This window comes from Gobius niger, assembly GCF_951799975.1.
Source record: "Gobius niger genome assembly, chromosome: 6".
NCBI classification, from domain to species: domain Eukaryota; kingdom Metazoa; phylum Chordata; class Actinopteri; order Gobiiformes; family Gobiidae; genus Gobius; species Gobius niger.
In genome coordinates, this window is record NC_136857.1 from 14,815,832 (window position 1) to 14,832,212 (window position 16,381).

Genomic DNA, 16,381 nt, shown 5'->3' on the forward strand with positions numbered 1-16,381 from the left:
ACAAAACACACAGTTAGGCACATGCAGGCATATAAATAAACTGGTACATGTTGCTCGGCCCATTCACACGCATGCAGATCTAAAGACTACTACATCGCACACAGACACAAGCAGGATCAGCAGAGGAAGGATTTGAAACGGGAAATTTGTGCTGGAGAGAGACACAAGAGGGGACAATCTTCAAGTAAACCACAAAAGGATAACTACTAATTCTACCACAACACAAGAAACGCCAACAGGTAGACAGACGTCAGGTTGGAAGTAAACAGGCTGATTTCGGCTTCTTCAGCATCCCTCCCCATAACCCCAGACACAATTATATTACCTGGTCCTTTTCCTTTTTTTAAATCAAACACGCACGGATTAATGGACCCAAAAGAAAGAAGACAAAACATTGGTCATTAGCAGTGAAATGAGGATGGATGTGCACTGGATGGACATGAGCAGCAGGTAAATCATCAAAATCAAATCAGCCCATGGACTAACACCACAGTACTGTAACAAAATACATCGGTAAGCTCTAATACACGGCCATGCAAATGTGGGATGTGAAGCAGGACACAGCCGCCCCTTTCCACACGCCATGAATGCACCGTTATATCAGACTGGAACTACCAAAGACAGTGATTAAAGCTGCGTCTACCATCAGCGGTGTCCAACATGCTACAGCGACTCTGCCCCCGGCTCATGCCCCGGACGGCAGGGGTCAGGTCCACTCGGGACCCCCTCTCCTGGGGAGTGGAGGACGTCACATCTGGAGGGACACTGTTCTCTGGACAAACAAAAGAAGTCAATGAACCATTGTTTCTATATGATGCTTTTGTGCTAAATGAGGTTTATCAAGATCCTTTGAATTACCAATGTTTACCAATGACCAAATAAAGTGGAAATTAATCAATAATATACTTGAATTTACTTATGAAAGCAAATTAAACATTTGACTCTCACAGTAACAAGGAAAGAATCTTCTGCCTTTTTATTCTTCAACTAGTTCATCAAAACTCTAAATGATACATATTTTAATCAACAGGAACAAAGGCCATTCGTTTGGTCTGTCGATACTCTCACATAAGGGTTTTGTTAGAAAGTTAGTGGTGTTACCTATTCTTGTGTGAGCCAGTACGTCTGCGAGCAAAGAAGCGGCGGGCTGGGGCTGTGGTTGGGGCTGGCTCTTGGGCTCTCCATGGGAGAGGGTGGATGAAGCGGAGGACGATGTGGAGGAGCTTTGGACGGAGCGATTGATCCAGTAATCCGGACTCTGCAGACTCTGGACCAGAGCTGCGCTCAGAGCAGCCTTTCTTCGCAGAGAGCCCTCATCCTCAGACGCTGACGACGTGTCTGAGAAAGAGCAGTGTTAAAGGTCACTGATGTCAAACTTAACCTAAAGAAAAGAGTGGCTCCGAGGTCAGGCCTGTAAAAAGACTATACCAATCCAGACTAGATCAGGTCTAAATAGAACTAAATTGTAGTCGTTTTTATCATGGGTTATCAAAATAAGACAAAACTAGGCAAAAATGATAACCATAATGACCAATTACTTAAAACTCAAACTGAAAAGCCTGAGTACCATCTGAGAAACATTATAGGTCAACGGTTCTCAAGCTTTTAAAAACATGTACCACCTAAGAAGAAAATCTATAGCAAAACTAAACCAGGCCTAAAACTGGTCTTAAATACGGTAAAGGCAGTTCTACATAATAGTACAGTAGTACTGAACAGAGTATTATCAGGGGAGCCTGGGTAATAGTTTGATAACGTTTTATCGGCTATAAACATGGCCAGTGCTGTATGAGTGATGATGAGCGTTACCGGGAGGAGTGCAGTTGTCCATGGGAGACTGGACAAAGGCAGAGCGTCTTTTGGTCGGCATGGGCAGAGCCATCTTCTCCTCTTTGTGCTTGGCCAGCGCGGCCTGTACTGCCTCTGTGTGGATGTCTGTGTGGACAAAGACAGCACAAACGCACGCTAAGTCAGAGAGGTCTAAAGTTAACACCCTTTACATCACCAACAGGTAAAATACAATATACAATATACTACTGAGAAGCGCAACGTGGAGCAAAGCCACTCTTCCATCTGACTAAGATCAATATTGACAAACATTAGCCTGAACAAAAAAAGCATTGAAACATTTCCGAATTTAGTTCCATGTCCTTGTCCTGTTTTATTATTTTTTTCCAAGTCTTGTTCTTCTTCTTCTTGCAATATTCTGTTCTTCTTCTTAATGCAATATGCAAGACAGTTATTGACAATCACATGTTTTTCTTATATTGTACAGTCCAAGAAAAATAAACAGAAGACTGTACAAGGAAAACAGAAACAGATCAAAACTATCCTTAAACAGAAAAGCGTATATTAAAAACATAATGTAGTGCAAGTCCTGCCTGCAACTGAATATTATGACTTAATCAGATAAACAACACAGTATATTCGCCCTGCTTCAGTGAGGGGTCTGTACCTGATCGGTAGCGCTCGTCCCGGGCTCCTCCGCTGCGATGTGCTCGATGGTGTTTGGCGGCAGAGGAGGGGCCCGGGGCCTCGGGGCTGGGGTCTCCACTGCGTGCCGGAGACAACTGCACATCTGGGAGAGACAGCTCTGCAGCTACAACAACAGAGTCAAGAGAAACATGTACCGTCCATATCATGAATAAACAAAACCGGCATTGTAAAATCTCGTGCTTTACATAAAGCGTTAACAGAAACGGGCCGCATCAATATTAAATGATAGTGCTCTAAATTTAGCCCCAAAGTCCCAAAGCATCAAGTGAAATAAGGACATGTTCTTGACTGATACAATTTATATATCCACACACTCGAGAGACACTGTGCTACATTTGTATAGTATTTTAAATAAAATGTCTGGCAGAGGAGGAGGGGAAGAGTCTCCCAATGGAAAAACTGAAATAACACATTGTTATGTAGGTCTTAACATGGAGCCTTTTACATTCACTGCTGTAACAGTGTCCATTAACACAGATCTACACTAATGAGAAATGCTCCATATAATTATAACATTAATGATTTAATTTTCACAGTATTTTCATTGGAGTTGGGGTTGATTGGGTTCCTCCCTATAAGGAGATGCCCTTGAGGAGTGATTTTTATGAGGAAACATCACACCCTTCTGTTACGCAGCTGATCAGACTTAAACTGGACATTTGCTCATTGACAGAGAGTGGTTTGTGTTATTCAGGTGGCGCTGCTCCTCTGATCACAGTTTCAGATTCAGCTTAAGACGGATAACAAACCACACCACGGTGTCCTTCACCAATGGGACACACTTGGACTACAACTACTGCTACCACAAAATCTGGTTTTCTTTAATTGATTAGAGACCTAAAGTTCATTTTATAGTTTTATGTACTTTTACACGTGAATAAATCTACCAAATTTGTACAAACTGTCTTGGTTGATTGTGGATCCCTCTTCCATGTTGTTGCGTTCCTTACACTGACCACTAGATGGTGCCATTACACCAGCTGTGAGCGTTCACATCAACCCAAGCCCCAATTTCCACAAAGTTCAGCTGGCTTAGTCTCTCCTTTATTCCTGACATTTCCAAATATCCCCCCTGCTCCATATGACTGCGCAAAGTCTGGGGGAGCGTTTTAATTGCAACATAACTCTAACTATGTCATGACTAATGCGTGTGTCAATGTGATTCGGGATTGCACAACAGAGGAGCTGAGAGGGTGAGTCAGGAGAAGAGCTGGGTGGGAGCGGCGGCAGAACTGGTCTTACTTGGCAGCTGTGGGATGTAGAAGGCGAGCAGCTTGGCCCTCTTCTTCTCATAGCCTTTCTGCGTGATGTCACCTGGGAGAGAGAAGAACGACACCACACTGTCAATGTTTGCGGCAATCAGGAGCGAAAGTTCGAAAGTAAACCGCTTCTGCACCTACAACAGCCTACTGCTACTTCTGGTGCTATTACTTGTACTACTACTGCATAAGGTTTACCAAAAATCAATAAATACATTCAATTATATTTAAAGGCAAATAAAACAATAATCAAATTTTAAGAAAAAGTACTTTTGTTAACCTTAACCTCAACCTCACTAGGACCTCTACAACTTCAACTGCTACTACTCATAACATCTACTTTGGCTGCTGTTTATGTTTATTCGGATCCTCCTTCGCGTCAGCAGAAACTCCCCTCAGCTTCTTTCTGGGGTCATTTTCCAACATACACATTACAAAGAATCATAATCGAAGCCAATATCCATTTTCAACAACAAACAAGTATTCCAGAAAACTGCAGAACAATTAACACTTAAGGATATTATGATGAGATGAGATAATCCTTTATTGATCTCACAATGGAGAAATTCACTTGTTACATTTGGCACCATTCAGGGCGAGCAAAATAGACAGGAAATGTGATTTGAGTTTCTTCTTAAAGCTATAATGCATTGATGGAAACAGAACTCAATGTGTCATGTAAATTAGCAATGTGCAAAAGAGTTGGTTGCATTATTCATTCTGATTTCATTGGCTGTAAAGTCATTTTCATGCACCTTGTTTTATGGTGATCTAACAAAGTTTATTTTGCCAGAGACCGACATGCTGAACAGTCAAACTCCAGGCTTTAGTTAATTCATCTGCAGCATAATCCTCTTTGAACTAATGAAGTGAACATGTTGAGGGCTCAAACCTATTACAACAAGCCGAAAAGATAATGCCATTGTTTTTGCCAGGTTTATAAACATTTAGTGAGCTTAAACCCTCGAACAGCCCTCAAAATATGAACACAGAGATAATCTCTCGACAGGCAGCGAACAATGGGCCAAAAGCTGTATCTTATTCGGGATAGAAAGCAGAGCACATGAGGCAATTTCACATGGGACGAACGCTGAAGTGTATCTCCCCAAAAGTCGGGAGCAGCACCGCCCCTTCCTCCCGGGCCTCCCTCTGGCAGGAGTCCCACTGAAGGCAGAGTTTGTCGAGACAAAGTCCACTTAAACCGGGACCCCACCACCCCAATGTATAAACACGGCTGTTTACACTAAGTAAATTTAGATTAGCTTCAACATAATGACTATTGCAGATGGAACTCAGAACTGGAACAAGGTTTGAGGTCAAATTAACTGAGGTTTTAAAGGTTTTTGTGTTGAAACTGGTCAGATATTATAATTTTTCAGAATAAAAGGCTATTGACGCACTGGCAAAAAATAAACAAAAACGTAAAATGAAGGAATAAGATGTTGCTAATACATGAAATATAGAGTAAGTAAGCAAAACTTTGACAGAGGAGCTTTTATGGAGTTACTAGTATAACCTGTTACTTATTGAAGAGGTTTTGTTGTTGCGTTTGTCAATCTTAGCATAAAATATCTGGATTTTATAAAACTGTAATGTAGCTAAAAATATTAACTATTGCAATAAGGCTGAATGATATGGACGAAATTTCATATCTCGATGTTCATGCCAGATATCTCGATATCGATACGATACGATATTGACCTTTATTTATTTAACCAGGATAGTCCCACTGAGATTAAGAATCTCTTTTTCAGGGGAGTCCTGGCCCCAGAGTGGGAATCTATTGTACATGTTTTTTAGCGGTAGGGGAAACCGGAGTACCCGGAGGAAACCTACGCAGACACGGGGAGAACATGCAAACTCCACACAGAAAGGCCCCGTCCAGGTGGGAATCGAACCCGGGACCTTCTAGCTGTGAGGCGTGAGCGCTAACCGCTGCGCCACCGTGCCGCCCTAAATATATAACTATGGGTTAAGTGAAAACCAAGCATTTTTCAGAAAAATAAAAGCATAATACAAAAGAGTGTAGCTTTATTGATGAAAATTGACATTGTTTATGTCTTGCTTTTTTTATTTCAATATCTTGAATGTTTATAGCTCGGTATCAATACGATAACGATATATTTTGCGATATTGATATCTTGAATGTTCATATCTTGATATTGATGCGATAATGATATATCTTTCAGCCCTATATTGCAGCAATAATATCATTGTGCAATAAACCATTTCAACACAGTACATTCCATAAGTGTCAACAAGACACTGAATAAGGAACAAAACAAGGCTGCAATATAATCAAAATTTGCAAAATCATGACCGTTTTGTTTTATGCTGTTATATCTCAGTCAAATGGAAGACCTCAGTGATTTTGCAATATATTGGAGTTTCTTGCAAATTGTTTGATGCAGTCACCTAATATTTTATGCAATAACTTGGCAATACAACGTCTATGCCAATACTATAAGCTGAATACTATATCACACAACAAACGTAATTTGACCTTGTCTCTGACCACATGCTTGAACATCTTACACTGACAAAGGCAACAGCCAAATTAAATAATGTGGAGTCCGGTGTTTGCCTTAGAAACATCAGCAGCTCCATAGCAACAATCACCCCTCTCCTTCCAACGTGATAACACTGGGAGCTGTGTCAAGTGCAAATGACCAACAGGACTCTGGACAGACTCAGGGCCGTGACACCTCCCCTACACCTCTACGGCCTGTGTCACAATATGCCTATGATGGAGCGACGGGGGGAGGAAGTGCGAGCAGAAGCAAGATTCACCAACAACAGATGAAGAAGAATGGGTCAGAGGTCAAAGATGAAGGGCCAAGTGTAACACAGGCTCCGTCAACACTGAAAGGTTTCTAGTTTAGGACAACACTACAGTATAACCGAGAGACTGTATTTAGTCTCTATGAGGTCTTATGAAGAATGAAACCTTCTAACACTGTAGTTTAGACTGCTCACAAATGAGTTGAAAATAGGCACCTTTATAACATACGCCACAAACTGCCTTTCCTTTTTACAAAATCGCAGCAACATTATATGCATCAGGTGTAGCGTGATATTTTGCTTCTCTCAATTTCCATACATTTTTGTTTTCTTAGCTGCTCATGTTGTAAAGTCCAGGGAAGGGTGGTGAATTCAAAATGAAATTACATATTCGAATGAGTCATTTTCCAGGTGCTGACGGTGTTAAAACTGTGGAAGCGCTCGTCTGTAAAAAAGACCCGCGTCAGAGAGAAAGCAGCTTCTCTTCTTGACTCTGGAGACAGTGGAGGAGCTTGTTTTTTATCCGCTGAGAGCATGAAGCTTTCTCAAAAACATAGTGAAATCATGGGAAGTGCACAAGAGGGAGGGCACGGAGACCCTGCCAACAAAACCAAGTGGCTTTAGAGAGAGATGAGCGTGTGATTGGTGCTTTGTTATTCTGTTTAAAAAAAAGGAGGCAGGGGGGAGGGCTCCAGGCTTCACGCAGGGACTCATAGAGAAACTCCCGACACGTCAAAGAAATGTGCTCTCTATTTTGCATGCCTTCATAAGGTCTTAAGGGGGAAGAGTACAGCGGTCAGCAGTAAATTGATCTCTGGGCTATGGACATGTATTGTTGTTGAGACAGGGGGCCAGACGTTGGAGCCACATGTAAAATAGTTTGGTTTGTGTGGGGAGTGCATTATCTTCAAACACTACAGCTGACGTTTTCAATCAATGGGTTTCAGTCACATGAGGTTTTCCAAAATATTCCAAATAAGAGTGGGTGGGAAAAAACTATGTGTTATAAGTGTCATAAAGCCTTTGATTCGATAACAATTCATGTAGCACTTAGCATCGTTGGCCTCATCCGGTAGTGAGAGCCGTCAGCTGCTTCTCAGAGTTCACACTTCGTTGTAATTGGTTAAAGCAGAACTAAGTAACTCATGCCCCTAGAGGCCATAAGTGGCACTGCAGGTGTCGCAGCATGTTGCGTTTTTTTACTCATTAATTGTTCGTGAGAGTAAATACTACGCTGACAGAATTTTTGCCACTACTGTTTAAGTGGCGCTAGCCCGCAGTTAGCTTTGCCCATTAGCCTGTTAGCTTCTTCTTCGTGATTCCATAAGTGTGTATTGTGCCTCCGACCCAGCGCAGGGGAGGTGCAATTGTGGTTTTCTGGCCAGAGACACAAGGGGAAGATGAAAGACCCCCCAATTATCCCATTAACACTTGTATTGCCCCCAAAGGGACTAAACAAAGGATTTATTAAGGTAAACAAGTTACTTAGTTCTGCTTTAAATCCCCTTGTCAATTAACTCAGAGCATGACAGGGTCGGCCAATAGGAGCAGTGCGAGGGGAAGAGAGTCTATATTTGTTCCAGTTTGTGTTTCTTCATTACGCGGCAGTAGAGCGGGTCAGGGGTTCAGTTCCAGCTCTCGGAGGTGCACACTTTTGTTGCATCCTAGGGCAAGACACTTCGCCCACCTTGCCTCCAGTGTCTGCGTACATAAGTGCATGAATGAGTGTGAGAATGGGTGAGCGTTGTGTAAGTTGAAACTATTTACCATAAAGATAACACTCCGATAAGCCTCTTCAAAGACATAATCTACCATAGAAAACTTATGTTCCATCCAATAACATGCACTACCAGTCACTGCACACCCTATAAGCAAAAGTAAAGGTTAACCACACACATGTTTAGCCTTATATATATATTAGCACTTTTGAAAATAGCACTGCAAAGTCAAGAATGAAAACTGCATGAACTGTGTACATGAAGCCGTAAACTGGTGACTCAAGACCCAAAAGTGGGTCACTGGGTCACCTGGCTTCAATAACACATGGCTTCTGTAGTGCAAGTCCAAACTAACCGCTAAAGTCAAAGGAGTAGACGAATAAAACAGTAGCTTGACATCGGCCGCATGAACTCCCTGTAACTGGGTTTAACTGTTGATAGTTTGAGGTTTTGAAATTGAAGTGAGCATTGCATTAGAGAAAAACAGGCTCTGCAGAAAGTGGGTCACACAATACACAAAAAAATGCTTCCCACAATTGGACTCTGAAGTGGCCCTAAATCTGTTTTCTCACTGCCCCCCCCCCCCCCCCCATCTGCAAACATTGAGAGCTTGTGCCGTTGCCACTGTCTCCCGTCTGTCTGTCTACTCTAATGGTATCAATAAGTCCCATACAGTGCACTCTTAACTGTCCCTGTAAGAGGAACAGAGGAGTTCTTGTTTTGGGCCTGGTACCGTTAAGAGTGACCACAACGGCCACAGGAAAAAATGTGCATGTTTTGAAGAGCAAGAATGCGGCGTTTTGAATGGGAGCAAATATACACGGGGTTTGCCTGAGAGTGCTTTGTGAGGTCAGGGGACAGGATATGAGCGCGACCCCACCCTTTCTCTGTGTGCGCTGCCAAAACCCAAGCATGTCCCAGTCTCAGAGAGAAGAGGGGCGGGACTAGACAGAGGTACGGGTAGAGATAGAGGGGGAGAAGCGAGAGAGAAGTGAGTGTGTTATAAATGTGAAAAAAAAAAAAAAAATTACAACCAAAGGATATACAAAAGGGAAGGAGGAATGTGCCCGATTCGAGGAGGTCCCGCTGAAGTGAAGGAGCCAACTGGCCGAGGGGTGCGAGCTCGGGGCCAAGCGTGTCCCAGAGGTGCAAAGGGGAGGCGTCCCGTTTGTGGACACAGCTGGTGCAGGTTTAAATACTGTACAAATACACGGAGTCGTGGAGGCTGTCAGGCAGAGGCTGAGATGTGTGTCAGTGTGTCAGTCGACGCTGCTGACCGCCCAAAACATGTCAGTGATACAGCGGGGAGAGAGGAAACTCGGCTCAAGTAGTTAATCTAAGTAAGTTTATATAGAGGTGGGCAATATACTGTCTACAAGATAATAACGAAATGCAAAATCAAAACTGAGTGCACCGTCAAGGACAAGAAAAGAGCTGGTCTAATAAATACAATGTCTGCGCTTTCGTTTAAAGTTTAAAGGGACTAGATGAAGTTGTCATTGCTTTACTCGCCACTGCCACCTCAGGTCTTACGCGTCACTGCAGTCTCCATGTTACGCTCTTGACAATGGAGATAGTTTTTGAGTGACAGCGCATGCGTTTAGTGGCAGTTGTGGTGAATTCTACATTAGGACATTGCTGGAGCATGTAGGGGCTGGAAAATGCAGGATTTCACATTTTTTTTATAGTCTAGTCCCTTTAAAGTTTGAGCAACACATGAGCCTAAACTTAGTTTTATCTGCACATTTATGACAGACTGCAAAGATATAACATGATTATAGATCTTATTTTGTCAATATCCTCCAGCAGTTAATTGGCATAACAACGAAATGCTTGAATAAATGGCCCAAACGAAGATTGACCAAGCATTTTGACATTTAGAGGATAACAATTTACATGCTCTTAAAATGAAATCTTCAGACAAATGATATTATTCATGCAACACATTTGGAGACATTTCATAGTGATAATAATAATGCAATAGTCGTATAAAGCGCTTTTCCAGATGCTCAAAGTTGCTTTACAATTTTGTGCATTATTCATTCACTCCATACTCAGCTGCCTCGGGGTAGACTGACAGAAGCGAGACAACCTGTCTGCGCCATCGGCCCCTCCGACCAACACCAACCACTCACTCACTACATTCAACCAGGCTTCCTGGTGTTCCCAAACAAGTACCAACCAGGCCCTTCCCTGCTTAGCCTCCGAGATCTGACGGGATCGGGCAGAGCAAAGGCAGCATCACCATAACGCAGCAATCTTAGATCTCCAGTGTCATTGACTTCACACTATTCCCCTTAAAGCTATAGCCCCCACAAGCATATAACTGGGGGTGATCTAATGGTTTGTGAGGGCAGGAAACAAGTGGGGCAAAGGAGGTGAACTCCAGAATCGCCTCTTTTCATGGTTCGAAAAGGAAAAAAAAAAATCTGTTAGTGCAGCTTTAAAGGGACTAAACAGAGTTTGTTAAAATTATGTATTTTCCTCCCCCTACATGTTCCAGCTATGTCCTAAAGTGTAGAATGAGCTCAGACCTATTCGCCACAACTGCCTCTAAAATCCTGCACTGTCACTCAAAGAGGTGTTCATTCGGTCCGAAGTGCCCTCATGCACGATCTTAATATAGAAGCTGCAGTTACGCACAAGGCCTGAGATGGCAGTAGTGAGTATAAAATGGCAAACTTGCATCTACACTGTAAATTAAATGACCATGTGTGTAAACTCTATAGCGGCTGTCGACCCTGACTAGGGCTGGGTACCGTTCGTTTTTTTTCCGATACCACTACTTTATTGATACCTGCTTTTCGGTACCGGTGCCTTAACGGTACTTTTTTCGATGCCTATGTTATTTTAATTGAGTTAAAATAATGTGTATAAAAAGAATCGTTCAGGAGAAGTAACAGCACAGCGGCACAAACACGGCACATCAGTAAACAGGCCGCAGCAACGTCACCTGTAACTTAATTTTTTGAGCAGAATTCCCACTAAAGCAGTGATAAAAAGAGAGAAAGGACATCATTACCTTCTGCGCTGAAGGGACAGATCAGATCCACATCAGGCACCGTTTTCTTTGAGCTAAACTTTTCTAAAGACATTGCGCTGTTAGACAGTGAAAGCGCATACGTCAAAGATCTGTTACATAGTGAGAGCGCCCTCACCTTTTCCAGAAACAATCTTTGATCCCAAATGCTCCGGTGCAGCCATTTGGTGCAGCTGGAGTTGTAAACAACAGCGCGTAACTTCAGGCTCTGCGGGGCTAAAGCTAAAGGTATAAAGCCAATGGGTTTCTCGTTGTCATACCGGGTTGTCACTACCGTGTTGTGACTGCTTTTCTCTTTGTCTAAGAGCTCTAGTTTCTTATTCAGTCCTGGCTTAGTCCTGGTTTTTAACCAGTTTACTGTAAGTCCTGGTTTAGTCCTGGCTCAGACCGCGGCTCTGCCATCTCTGATAATGACTGAAGTGTTAAGTTAGCTTTGCTTGCTTCTGCATTTGCGCTGAAGCTGCTTATGTGTTCAGGCTTTTTTAGACTCAACGCGGATCATTTATTGACGTTTGGAGAGAAAAAGTACCGAAAATTAGCACAGAAAAAAACGGTAACGGTACCCAGCCCTAACCATGACTGGTCAAAGTGTCGGCAGATGAGCGTCATGTGAAGAGTCCACACAGCCACGGAAACAAATCTCATGTATTTACATTTAAAAGGAGCTTTGGTTAAAATACAGACATTAATCTCCGCAACTGCACTGACATTTTTAATCTGATGATGATCTGTGTTCGTTTTGGTTTTAAGGGAAGTGCCTCGAGCCCTTCAGAAATAGTATCATTATTATTATTAAGTGTCTAAAATCACTGAAGCGTGTAACGAATCTGTCTGCAGCAAATGATAAGTCTCTTGGTCTTAATGTAGCAGATTTCTGGATAGGGAAATGGAAATAAGAAAAGCAGAGGCTGATTTTTTTTAGGAAATGGTGCGGTCATAAAGATAATCTGAATAAGACGTGTTTAAAACTGCTTCATGTTGCACACAAAACGTGCACCTGTTTCCTGCTTGCGGCTTATTTAAATCAGATTTATCAACGCAAGCTTTGATAAGAAATACAGATCGTGTAGCACTGTGGAAATTGTGCTCTGCTGCCACAAGATGGTGGTTTGAAAACCTCATTGTGTTTTGAACGAGGGCAAATGACTTCACAGAGACAAAACGCTGACACCGAAAATGACCTGTAAAGATGGTTCTCAAACCCCAGACACGGGTTAGTTCTTCCTGATTCTAGCGTCACGCTGTTTTCCAAAGTCTAACAATGACTCTCTCACTTCACCGCAGTGTTTACAGGAAGCATTGTGTCATAAACTGATACTTAATATATAATTACATGTCCTTGTAACCCACTTTTTGGTCAAAGCTCATTCGGGACTAGCATGAAAGTGTAAGTTGGTGTAAGACATGAGAAGAAAAAATATTTTTCCCCCTCCAAATTGCTCTTTTGAGATTTGAGAATAATATTATCTGTCTGTCAGTATTGCATAGTGTGAACTGAGTGACAACAATAACGTGATACATTTACTCAAACATCTTATTTGTTCTTTGTTTAATCAGGAAAGTCTCACTTTACATTGAAGAAACTGTACTTACAAGAGTAGTTATTAGGGCTGGAATTACTGGTATTGAAAAAATTTAAGTAGCAGGTACCGAAAGAAAAAATAACATATCCTGAAATCCCAGTTTTAATGCTGTTGGTCCAGGGACAGCATTAAAGGGAGTGACTTGGTTGTTTCAGCTCAAATAAATAATTTTTTCAATATTTTTTCCCCCAACATTTACCCCATTTCCCCCAATTTTGTACACATTTTTTCCCTATTTTTCCCCCCAATTTTCCCTTGTTTTCCCAATTTTTTCCTACTCATTTTTGCTCATTTTTTATTACTAATACTGTCCCTTTTTCCACCATTTTGCCCATTTATTCCCCTATTTTGGCCCAATTTTTTTGTCACAAGATGAACCCGATATTGTAAATTTGCAGATCTCCCTCCCATTCACTATTTTCTGGTTCTATATGACAAATATTTTAGTCGGTATCGGAAAAATGAAATATCTTTACTCTAAAGTTACTTGTGCCACTGTGAGTACATTTTAAAGTTACATTTGTCGACCTAACATATATGTAGTTTGTTTTTGTGCCCCTTTTTCTTCAGGAATATACGGCATTAATACATTTTTATGGTCTTTTCTTTGGAAATATTAGGATTTTCATTCATTCAACTCATGTCACACCTGAAACACAAATCTCAAACAGTTACTCCGTACTCAAGTAACATTTTTACTTGTACTTGAGTAAGGTTATTTCAAAGTAACGTGAGTAAATATTTTGGCTACTTTGACTTCAGTGACTTTAGCATAGATTTAAAGTTTTACTGCCTGTTGTTCGTAAAGTACCTCTAAACCCCAAAGTGAAGGCCTCTCTAAGGGCGAGGTCAGGTGGTGTTAATAAAGATGGCGACCTATACCTGATGCCGAAGTGAACCGAAGCACGCGGCTCTCACAAACACAGGAACAATCAGATTAGGAGCATAAGTGCATTAAAGTGCATGTGTGTGTGTGTAGTGAACTAACTGGCTTTAAAGCATCAGCTGATCCCGACGCAGAGGATTAACCACAGCTGAACCTGCATCCCCCAAAGGGACTCTTTTCACTTTTGACACAATTACCGACTGTACAACGCCTGTACTGCCATCGGACGTGGTGTGTGCGTTCCCCGGGTACAGGCCGAGCTGAAGATTAGCCACACATCTGAACTGGAAGTGACATCAATGCGGAAGCAGGGCAACTTCCTCTTTCCACATATAGTTCCACTTCCTCCTCCTAATACGCAGTCATGATGTTTACATGTGATCCGTTTCACACATTTCGACTGACGGCAGAGAGTCAAAGTAAAAAATACAATACCTGATATCTTTTCCGAGTACTAGTGGCACCATTTATGTTGTTCTTCTCCAATATACAGACGGCAGTTGAGGGGGAAAACAAAAAATCTAAACTTTCTCCAATTATTCAAAAACTACTGTAACAAATGCTGAATTATAAATATAGTTTTGTGCTAAATAAAGATACAAAGACATGGGGAGGAGCAAAGTGGTTCAACAGCCCATAATTACATGAATAACGGAGAATGCTAACATGATGCTTCACGTTAGCATGCATTCCCCAGAAAAATGCCGTCTGTATCTATACTGTAAACTCGCATATTAGTGGAAAAAATACTGTGTGCCTCATGAAAGCATTTGTATAAACTTTACAAACTTACATGCTAGTTTTTCAAGCATTTCTGTTACGGTGACCTAGTATACTGTACGTCTTCAATTGTTTAATAAATAGAAAGGGCCAATAAACTTGAAGGATGGGAAGTAAACGGTAAATCTCAAGTTATGTAGCGCTTTTTTACCGTCATTAGGCCCAAAGAGCTTTACAGCATGGAACCAGTCACCCATCCACACTCATTCACCCATGTACGCAGACACTAGAGGCAAGGTGGGTGAAGTGTCTTGCCCAAGGACACGACGGTGTACACCTTCAGGAGCTGGGATTCGAACCCCCGACCTTCGGGATCATGAGACGACCCGTTTAAATCCCTCTTTTTTTCATTAAACAGGGCTTTTCAGCATCTACTTATTGTTCATACATTATTCCAAGCTTTATTAATAATTTTGTCCTTCCTTGAAAATATTCATGGGGTTAATATTTTACTGAACTGCTTTTATGCACTGTCTGTTCATTACCTGGAGTGCACAGACCTTAACCGAGGCTCTCACAGAGATGTTAAGGCAAACAAACAAATCTTACTGGATAAAATCTGAGCTGCAAAACTACTGTACTTCACTTGTGGCACAAAAAGCTGAGGAAAGTTACAAACAAGATCGATGGCAGTCACAGCATTTGTTCATCACAAAGAGACCCCTGTTTTTGAGGAGCTCACTGTAGAAATGTAACATGCGCCTTGTTTTAACCATTACTTTCACAACACGCACTTGCTCTCCGGTCTCTCTGCTCTGGTCTGCGTGAAGAGAAGCTAACAGAGTGAGAATGAACTGCACGACCACAACATAAAACACCGCCATAGAAAGCAATGGTGTGTATATTTATATGTAAATACACAGTCTAACACAGAGGCAGCGCGCGAGGCGGAACTCAACGTCACCCACGGGAACTTATTTATAGAGACATGAAGCCCAAACACAAAAACAACACACCGCACTTGGCAGGAAATCCAAATGAGTGAGTGTGCCACCAAAGGCCGCAGCGTGGCACCTGGTCATTAGATAAAATGCATGCTTGGCGCTCATTTAAACCCCAGAATAGGATCGCACTTTTTTTTTTCGTACACCTCCAGCGTATCTAAAAACGGCACAGAACAGCCCCATTGTCGACCACATGCACCAAAGGTTTAGATCTGGTCTGGTGCACTCAGAGAGACCCATATTTTATCCAAAAGGAGGTCTCAGGAGTCCTAAAGGGGGAGCCTAAAGGGGGCTGTCAAGAACATGGACAGGACAGTGTAAAAAATCTGCTTCCCCGCTGAGAAAAGCAGCGGGGCAGTGTCATTGTAGAGGTACAGACACGGGAGATAATAATATTGGCCTTATTTTAGATTCTCATTAAAAACAGAACAGTTGCTCAGCTTTTGGTGCTCATGGTCAACATTTATGTTAAAACATCAACAGCACCAGCAGCTTTTGTAGCTTTTTTGTTTCTTTTTTGTGAGTGTCCCCCCCAATCTTTGTGTTATACTCCGTGTAAACCCCAAACCTGTGTGGAGGTGATTCTTTAGAAACATTCAAACTTTGTTTTGCTTTATTTAAATATCTAATGATCCAAGATTAATACAAAATAGTTTACTGTTTTTTAATCTAAAATAACTCCACGTACCATCAGCTAAGACCTTGCGTCGTGTTATGATTAGCTCACGATGAAAAATTTGAAGTTCGATGTATTGAGGCAAGAAAATACTGCGATAAACAATATAATTAACTTCAACTAGAGATGCACCGATCCAGCTTTTTACCTACCGATACTGGGTTTTGAGTATTTACTGACACCGCTTTCTTAAAAGTGTCTTTCTCTGAGTGAAAAAT

The 16,381-nt window shown here is 41.9% G+C and overlaps 1 protein-coding gene across 2 annotated transcripts in view; it reads right to left on the reverse strand.

The window, feature by feature from the left end:
* The window catches only part of dip2ba (disco-interacting protein 2 homolog Ba), a 53,375-nt gene that overhangs the window by 12,800 nt on the left and 24,194 nt on the right, over window positions 1–16,381 (reverse strand). For both annotated transcript variants that reach the window (XM_079558529.1, XM_079558528.1), the window contains exons 2-6: window positions 3,739–3,810; window positions 2,456–2,599; window positions 1,810–1,935; window positions 1,102–1,338; window positions 644–772 (exon numbers count right to left, since the gene is read on the reverse strand). In XM_079558529.1, the coding sequence (XP_079414655.1) occupies window positions 644–772; window positions 1,102–1,338; window positions 1,810–1,935; window positions 2,456–2,599; window positions 3,739–3,810 (708 nt within the window). The remainder of the gene's footprint in view (window positions 1–643; window positions 773–1,101; window positions 1,339–1,809; window positions 1,936–2,455; window positions 2,600–3,738; window positions 3,811–16,381) is intronic.